An 8730-nucleotide genomic window follows, 5' to 3' on the forward strand; every position below is an offset into this window, starting at 1 on the left:
GAAACTTTCAACGTGGCTATCCCTGTACGCCTGCACAGTCAGGCACTTCAGTACCTCTTTCAGAATTCTGCGTAAGGCTTGTGGTACCGAGCTGGAAGGAAGCACAAGCATTCCGCGAGTTGTGAACATACTACTGTCTAATGTCAAACCCACTACTACGCTTTATGGATGTTATTTAAGGAGAAAGCTACTGAACTTCTTGGGTGTGAAAACATTAGCCGCCTCCTCTCCAATACCAACATTCAAACCTTTCCCTCTGGATCTTGACCCCTGCAGTGTTATGCTTTAATGGGGGTATGTTCAGGTAATAGTTTCAAATATCTTCCATGAGAATTATTAATTATACAACTTAGGTAAAAAATTACTTGTTAAAGAACTTATTAATGTCTACAGCTTAAAAGATTTCATTTAAGCCTTGCTATCTACGCTAGATACCATTTAACAGCTGCATAAAACAGAAATCCATACACCCCCTACACAGAGTGAATTTCATCAGTAACAGAAAAGATGGTTTTGAACTGGTCCAATCCCAAGCAAGCTCTTTATCGTAAGGTACTGTATAAAAGCAGTGAAACAGTTAAGATAAAAAAATACAAGCTTATTATTGTCATTTATTTTAAAAATATTTCAAAATATTAAGTGATACAAGTCCAAATACGATAAAAATTACTGCAAGAAAAGAGTTTTGGGATATTTTGTTTGTGCTTTACTGCTTGTGGTTATGAAAAGAATGCATTTAACAGTAGGATTTAGAACTTTTAGCACATCATTCGTAAGATAGTATCATGCCTTTACACTCCTCATGCCAACAGCTGTAAAGTTGATTTTTTCAAAATGTTACATAACTACTTGAATACCAAGTCATTAATTATGGGGTTCTGATCCACCATTATTTACATATTTATCAGTTTGAAAACTAAATCACAAACAGAATGTACAGAAAACTAAGATTTTATATTTTACAACTCATGAAAACATAAATAATGAACGTACAAAAGACAAGGTAAAAAAACCTACTGTACCAGTAACTTGATTTACATTAATGCATAAATGTTTGTCAAAAATTAGAGTGTGCTGTCACAGACTGGCAGCCCCACACACCATTACTGTCATCTGCCTGTTACCTGGGTCAGAACAACAACAAAATACTCTTACATTCTCAGGCCTCTCCCATTTATAATATAGCAAACCACATAACTGTTTCCCAACCATCTTAAAATTCAACAGAAAGCTTCAATGTATTGAAAGCCAGTCAACTATCTATATTTTAGTAAGATTATTCAACAAGGCTTATTTTCCATTCATTAATTACAAAGGTAATGAAACAGTCATAAACACCATTAGAAGAAAGAAAAACTGGACAGTCAAGAAGCTGCATACCTTCACAAAGATCTTGAACATTTTAAAGAAATATATGGTATATAACTTCTGATATAAAATGGTTTCTACATAATCATTTTGAAATTATTTACTGCATGAACACATACAGAAATTATAAAATTGCCATGCTAGCTCTTCTGCCTAAAATAGGATCAAGTTATGCAACAAGAAAACAGAATCAAAAAAACCCAAGATGACAGATTTGCAGCATCAGGATTTAAGCACAGAAAAAAGTAATTATATTTTAAGTTTGCAATATAGTGGGATTTATGAGCCATATAGGTGATTAGCAAAGAGATCATTAATTTGATTTAGTGATGCCAAAGTCATTAATTTATTAGACCTAAAATATTTTATGCTTATTTTTTGTATTACCACTATTAAGACTGCTCCAGACAGAAGGGATAATGCTTAATGAATGGAAAGAGCACTAATTATTAAACTCTGTTCTTTATAGTTGATATAAAACCTGACCAAAGTAGCAAACAGATGTATCATGCCCTTGATCTTGCATGAGATTTAATCTCAAAAACATCCAGGTCAAAGAGAGTACATCTCATTTCAGTACAAGCAGCATATTTAGAATACCTGAATATCATTACATGACTAGGCAGGCAAAGAGTGATAAGTTCAGCAAACTCAAATCACAGTGCTTTCAAAATACGTAGTCATTAGTTATTTTCAGGGAAGGCATTGCTTCGTTAACATTTTGATCTAAACGATGATATTCTACGGTCCTAGAGCACAGGCCATCCCTCCACCTTCGACTCTGGACCAATAAGAAGATCTGAAAGAAAAAAAGTCAACTTACATAACTGTACGGAGAAACATTTTGGGTCTGATAGCTTAACAGTTCTATTGCTATCACAGTCCTACCTCTCAATCCTAGCAATGGCATTACTGTTGCTGAAAAACACAGCTCTAGCAGTCAGCCATTTCCGTACTGTCCTTGCCATCAAGTCACTGGCAACCTCAGCTGCAGTTTGGCAAAAAACCCACAGCATTCAACCCAAAACACATTCAGTAAAGATATGTGTGTAGCTTCAGAAGTACTGCAAATACAGGCTATTAAACTATGCCCAGACGATGACATTTGCTAGTTTATTCATCTTACCTATTCTGGCATTTCACCCTTGTTAAAAATAATTGTGTTACTGGTGCTGAAACAAAGGCAACAGAAGCAGCAATGGTGTAATTTGATAAACTGTTTCTGCCTTAACAGCTCAGTGCCCCCTTCAGCAATATCAGCAGAGCAGTTAAAGAGGCAATATGATAAATCGAAGCACTCAAGTGATCAGATTTTTAAATGTCTATTATCTTCACCCTATTTAGCCTTGTTTCTTACCAACATCATCTAAGAAGCCATTTTACTATGCAGGGCAACTATACAGGCAAAAGGGGAAATCGGATGCTGTAAGTGGAAAGAAAAAGGGGAACCTAAACCAATTTGACTGTTTTCTCACACAAATACATGTCACTATCTATGTACTTAAAGTACTAGTGGTTTTTTTCTGCTCCCAAAATTATTTCCAAGTGCTAAAATGTAATATCAAGATAGCTTTTCAATTACCCAAATGATACTACAAGAATTATTTCACTTCTGTAGCAAACACAAGGCACTCCTTATCAGTTATTTGAACTTCCCTCAAAGTTAAATTTTCAAATGTAAGAGTCTTCAATATTTTCCCCTATAAAGACTTGTCAATGCACGTTCCAGACACAACATTGCACTGTGAAGCAGAAGTTTGGGGGCTTTTTTAGCTGTGCTCTTTTCAGACTCCCCCAAACTCTTGACCCAATCAGTGTTCTCTACAAGAATAAACACTAAATTTACCTCACATCTAAAAACTAACCTATAATTTAATTGCAAATTTGTGCATGCATGCGTAAGGGGTCTGGCTGGGCTGGAGTTCATTTTCTATGCTAGCAGTATATTTTGAAATAACACTAATCAGGCTACTTTTGAGATACAAAGAGTTTGTACTGAAGAAACAGTTACCTGAAAACACTAACTTTGGGCTTCTCTAAATCTGGAAAGAGTGTTAAACATTTCCTTAAAGTTTGTAGTCAGTCCCTCAGAAGATCTGTGATATAAAGACCACCTTAAAGTGAATACTCATTACAAGGATTATCACAGTTGTAACTGTAACTTCCTGCACCATCTGGGATTAAACCTTCCTTAATTTCCTGTTTATAATCCTGTGCAGAAACAAAATTAGTTAATCAATCACTCAACTTGGCTCAGGTTTCATTTACAGAACTCATGTTGTACACTGCCAGTGTCCATTACTGAACTGATTGATTACATTACTGATGTTATCAATTAATTGATTTTCTAACCTACAATGTTTGATTCAAGTTTATTTTCATTGTGCAGATAAAAGTGACAGTAATGACCTGCATATTAGTATAACAAGACTGAGTGGCCAAAGATTTCACTTCAAAAAGTTCCTCTTAAAAAAAAGAGTGCAAGCAATGCAACTTCATTTTAAATGCAACTTCATTTTAAATACTGAAGCTGTTTCTCTCAACCTTTCACAGCATACCTACCTTCCTCTTATTGTGATAGGTGACATAAACAACAGCTACTATGAAGGCAACTACAACCAGATGAAAAAAGAAATGGCTATCTTCTTCTTCTTCCAACCCTGTGACAGAAACATCTTTTATCTTCTCATCAAGGGACTTGATCTCCTCGTTGTAATTACTAATAGTGTCAGAGTCGTCATCTTCCGGCATCTCTACGTCTGGGTTGTACCTGGAATTTGATGTCATTTCATAAGGAAAGTCATCATCTCCATCTGACTCCATAGTTTCTTTTATGATGGGCGGTGAACTATTTAATGTGTCTTTCAAATCTCTTAGAAGATCTTCTTCCTCAATTTTAGTATCTTCAGAAGCATCAACATCCATTTGAGATACAGGACTAGCAGTCACCACATGAGAGAGAACATATGGCGGAGAATCACCTTTCGCTATAGATGGTTTTACTGCGGTCACAGAACTGATTTTAGCTGTTGTTGGGAATGCCTCTTTTTTTGTTGAGCTTGCTTTTTTTGTTGGGGTTATACTCTGCATGCTGTCGGTCAAATTTTGCGATCTGTTTAGTGTTTCATTCTCACTTTTGGAAGAAATATTTTTTTGAAGCATCTCCATTTTCACAGAATCTGAGAAAAGAATGAAAAACAGTCAATATTAAGCACAAGGCACTAACTTCTCTTGTAACCTCAGCTATAAATGAAAATTAATGCAAGGCATTTACTTTACAGACAAGAAATCGTAGGATGAACAGGGTCTATTTCGCACTGCGAATGTTTCAGAATTCATAGGCAAACGCTTTAGAATTCATAGCCTGTACTTCGGCAACTTCTAAAGAGAAGTCTTGAGTGGGACAGGAATTAAAGCTTGGAAGCACATGCTTACGAGATTAGTATGCCAAAGTGTCCCTGGAAAATTTAGCAGGCATGTTTTCCAGACTTAGAACTTCAGAGATATGTCCCCTCCTCTTGTATAATCATACGTGATTAATATTTTCTCCATCATCAAACTCTTCCTCCCGCAGAATTTGCTGGGGTCTACAGAGGAAGAAGTTCTCAATAAAGCTTTTTCTGCAGTTAGAAGTTTTTTAATCTTTCACCATGCATATTTTGCCAGCAAAAAATGAGAACGCACTGTGATGTCTCCTTCAGTCAGGACGCAAGGTCCTAGCATCTCTTCCCAGGCACTTATTTTCACTGAATTTGTAGAAACAGAAAAAGATTTCCAACTCTGTGTTAACTCGAATGAAATTACTGAACCACAGGTTAAAAAACAAAGCTGAAGAAAGGACAATCTGACTGCACATGCTCCTGTAGGAAAGCCTTTTGTCGGCAACAAATTATTAGAATGAAGAAAATCAGCAACAGTGCTACGTAACAGTGCAGCCTTAGGCAAATTGATAATCTCTCCAGTACTAGGATGGATTTGCAAAACTAGATAGAAAACAAGGCGACCATTAAAACCATACGCAGGGCCCATCACCCTCTTCTCTATCCAAAGGAAGGTAAAAAAGATATAGAGGGAGTTTATAAATAGCCAGGTTTTTTAATCCTAAAAAAACAGCAAAGAGCAAACTACTCATGTTTACAGCACTTCCAGATTCAAATCAGGAAGCACCTTAAAAATGAAGAACACATTTTAGACTTTCAGTACACATCAAAATTTAAATAGTGGAAGCATACTTGCTTTGTATTTTGGCGTTCCAATCTATTTTTGAATTTTTTACTCTTAAAAAGTAACAGTACTTTCATTAAGCACTCCCAAGGAGTTTCCTGGTTCACTGGAAAGTTACAGATTCTAGAAATGATGCATTCAACCAACTGCCTGTGTCAAATTACTCATAAGTAAAATATTATACAGAGGACACTGAATCATGTTATTCATGAAACATGTATATTTACAGAGGATCAGTTACAACAGACTTCTCCTTGTTTATACTGCACACTTTTCCAACATGAATTACTCTTTAACCAACTGTAAAACAGAGAAGACTCAACTAATCCCATATGAACTAGGCATTACAGTACCTCTCTGCAACAGTTTCAAGTCAACTATTTTACATTTAACACACTTATTGTTGAAGAAATTACTAGTTTGAATTATCATATCGACATTAACTTGTTCAGTTCTTGTATAGGACAAGCTTAGGGAACTCCTATCTCCCCTCAGGAGTCAAGCCAGCTAATTGCATACGAGGAGATAAATGTGAGGAAAGGCAGCTGCAAGATGGTTTCATATTTAGTGGCACGTTATGAGTGAGGTCAGTAGTCCTTGGTGCTACCAAAAAGACAAAAAATATTAGAAAGTAATAGCTACATTGTTTGAGAAACAAGCATATTTTTCTTATAGAACTACACTGTATGTATCCTTACACTTCAAACTATTCTTAAACTCATTTTAACCTGAAAATTTTAGAAGGATATATGCTTAAATGCAAGGGATTCCCACCAGTAAATGCTGCAGCTTCAGAGTGACAAAGAATAATTTCCTATTATTCCTAAAAGAAATTATTTTTTGTTTTAATAGGAGTAGCAAGTTTAGCAACTACACCACAATTGTTTTATGATATCTTCACAAAACTATTTGGCATTATGAACGGTGGTTGAACTGTTTACAGTTACACAACACTGTCAGATGACGCCAGATGTAGTGCCTGGACTCTGGAAATGCCTCAGCTTCAGAAATAGATATTAACATTTTATTTTGGTGACAGAAGTAGCAACACAGTCCTCTGGGTAAACTACACGAAAACATGTGACAGGGTCAAAATTCACTTCTGGGAAAATTTACTTTTTAGAAAGCAAGCTGTTCTATGACTTCTGAAATTAAAAACTCTTGGTTTCCTACAAGTTTCTGTCCTGTATCCTGAACCTCCTCCTTCATTACTGCCTACCCCTTAGACCAGGTGAGGTGCAACACAAATAGAGGTGTTTTGGATACAGCGAATGACAAGAAAGGAACTGCCAACTGAAAACAACTCCATTCCTTTCCATCAACTCATTTTCTCTTCACTGCCCAACCAATACTCCACCTGAAACAAAGAGGAATTCACTGCCCCTGAAATATGTATTTCTCATTAGCAGTCGGTTACAGCTGGCCTGTAGGTTGAAGGGAAGTAGGAGAAAGAAAATAAACTTAACTAGCAGTCAGTTACACTGATCTTCACAGCGATAAAACCAGGCGAGCCGGCCTCAGGCGGACGGCCTCAGGAGCGGCCCTCTGCCCGCCCACGCTCCCCCACAGCGCTCCCGCCCTGGCGGCCACCGGCTCCCTGAGAGCCAAGACCCGGCCGAGTCCGGTTGCCGGGCCCCACCGGCTGCCCCTGCGCACAGCCGAGGCGGGCAGGGCGGCCTCCCGGCGGCGAGAGCGGCAGACAGGCCCCGCCGGTGGCCGCAGAGCCCTTTAGGCCCCAAAGCGCTGAGGACGAGTCCGGTGAAAGACCGGCGGGGGGCCGCGCAGCGCCCGCAGCTCCCCACTCAGCCAGCCAGCCGCCCAGGCTCAGCCAGCCAGCCGCCCAGGCTCAGCCAGCCAGCCGCCCAGGCCCAGCCCGCCCCCCGCCGTGCTCACCGGAGGCCTCACTGCCGCGGATCACCAGGGCCCAGCCGCAGAGCAGCAGGAGGCACAGAGCGCGGCCCGCCGGGACACCCCTCTCACCGGCGGCCGCCATCTTCCCTGACACCTACCCACCCCCTTCCCCACGACGTGGCGATGGCACCGCCCCCCGACGCCGGGGGGCGGTGCCATCGCCACGTCGGGGAGCGGTGGGCGCGGCGCCTGCGCGGCAGGGCGGAACCCTGCGCGCCGCCGGTGGAGCGGCCGCGCATGCGCCTGGGCGGGAAGGCGGAGGGCGCCGCGCTGGGGCCGAGGGCAGCGCGGAGGGGCCGGGCCCAGGGTGTCGAGGCCGGGCGGGCGAAGTGGGGCTGCCAGGGCCTGAGAGGGCAGGGCCCAGCGAGCGGGGAGCGCCTGCGGCCCCGACAGAAAGTGGGGGTTTTCCTTCAGACGGAGGTTGACACTAGGGGTTGGGTCGTCCACACAAAGCCACGGCCACGGGAAGCTGTTCACCATTCCAGCATCTGCCTGTGTGTGACTGGGCTTTGTGCTGTAGCACTCGTGAGAGCTTTTTGCAGAATTAAGATAGATTTATGGGCTTTAATTAGAGGAAAATAGCTACTCCATTATCCCAAGTTGCTTACGGCCTGCTCAGGAAGATCCACCAGCCTGTCTCACACTTCCCAACAAAAGTAGTGTAAATATATCATGAAACGAGGTGTTAGGATGGAGGGAAACAATTTTACAGCATGAATGGACTTGGAAGAAAAAGGCTTTCCTGTTCTCACCCCAAATGAGGTGATCCAAGCCCTGAGAGAAGCTGATCATGGGAGAACAAATTCCAAAACACTTGATGTCTCAAGCATGAGAAAACCAAGAGCAAGGAGCCCAAAAGCTTTGGGAGACAGACAGAACACAGGACATGCACAGCATACGGCAACGTAAATTAACGTTGAGCATTTGCCACGTTACTGTGAGCTGGTTGCTGAAGTCTGGAAGGGGACTGCTTCTCCCAGGAGTGTTACGTTAAATACTTGAGATAAGGCATACTAGGAAATCCTTAGCAATAGCCTGTGATAAGAGGGAAGGCAGCAAGTGTTGCACAATTTGCAGGTGGTTGTATAGATGGAGCTCCCCGTCTCACAATGTCCTAACGCCGTTGCCACATCAGGCACATCCTCCTGTACGCACAGCCTCCTGCTGTCTGCACGCCACCCGCATGGATCACTTACAGATGGAAAAACACCAAGTTTTAATGAAAAG

The 8730-nt window shown here is 41.1% G+C and overlaps 1 protein-coding gene across 1 annotated transcript; it reads right to left on the bottom strand.

Moving 5' to 3' along the window:
- Positions 1–591: 591 nt before the first annotated feature.
- On the bottom strand, positions 592–7628 carry C14H5orf15 (chromosome 14 C5orf15 homolog). The gene is made up of 3 exons (XM_054841936.1): positions 7486–7628; positions 3931–4547; positions 592–2167 (listed from the first exon to the last, which is right to left on the bottom strand). Exons 1-3 carry the CDS (start codon positions 7583–7585, stop codon positions 2036–2038), a joined length of 849 nt encoding a protein of 282 aa, XP_054697911.1. The 5' UTR covers positions 7586–7628; the 3' UTR covers positions 592–2035.
- Positions 7629–8730: the final 1102 nt, after the last annotated feature.

Source organism: Grus americana, chromosome 14, assembly GCF_028858705.1.
Source record: "Grus americana isolate bGruAme1 chromosome 14, bGruAme1.mat, whole genome shotgun sequence".
NCBI lineage: Eukaryota > Metazoa > Chordata > Aves > Gruiformes > Gruidae > Grus > Grus americana.

Excerpts from the sequence above, each read along its gene's own strand:
- C14H5orf15 (XM_054841936.1), bottom strand. The coding sequence starts at position 7,585 with ATGGCGGCCGCCGGTGAGAGGGGTGTCCCGGCGGGCCGCGCTCTGTGC. Across the intron at positions 4,548-7,485 it reads CCGCGGCAGTGAGGCCTCCG|ATTCTGTGAAAATGGAGATG; the intron begins GTGAGCACGGCG and ends TTCTTTTCTCAG. Across the intron at positions 2,168-3,930 it reads CCTATCACAATAAGAGGAAG|ATCTTCTTATTGGTCCAGAG; the intron begins GTAGGTATGCTG and ends TTTTTCTTTCAG.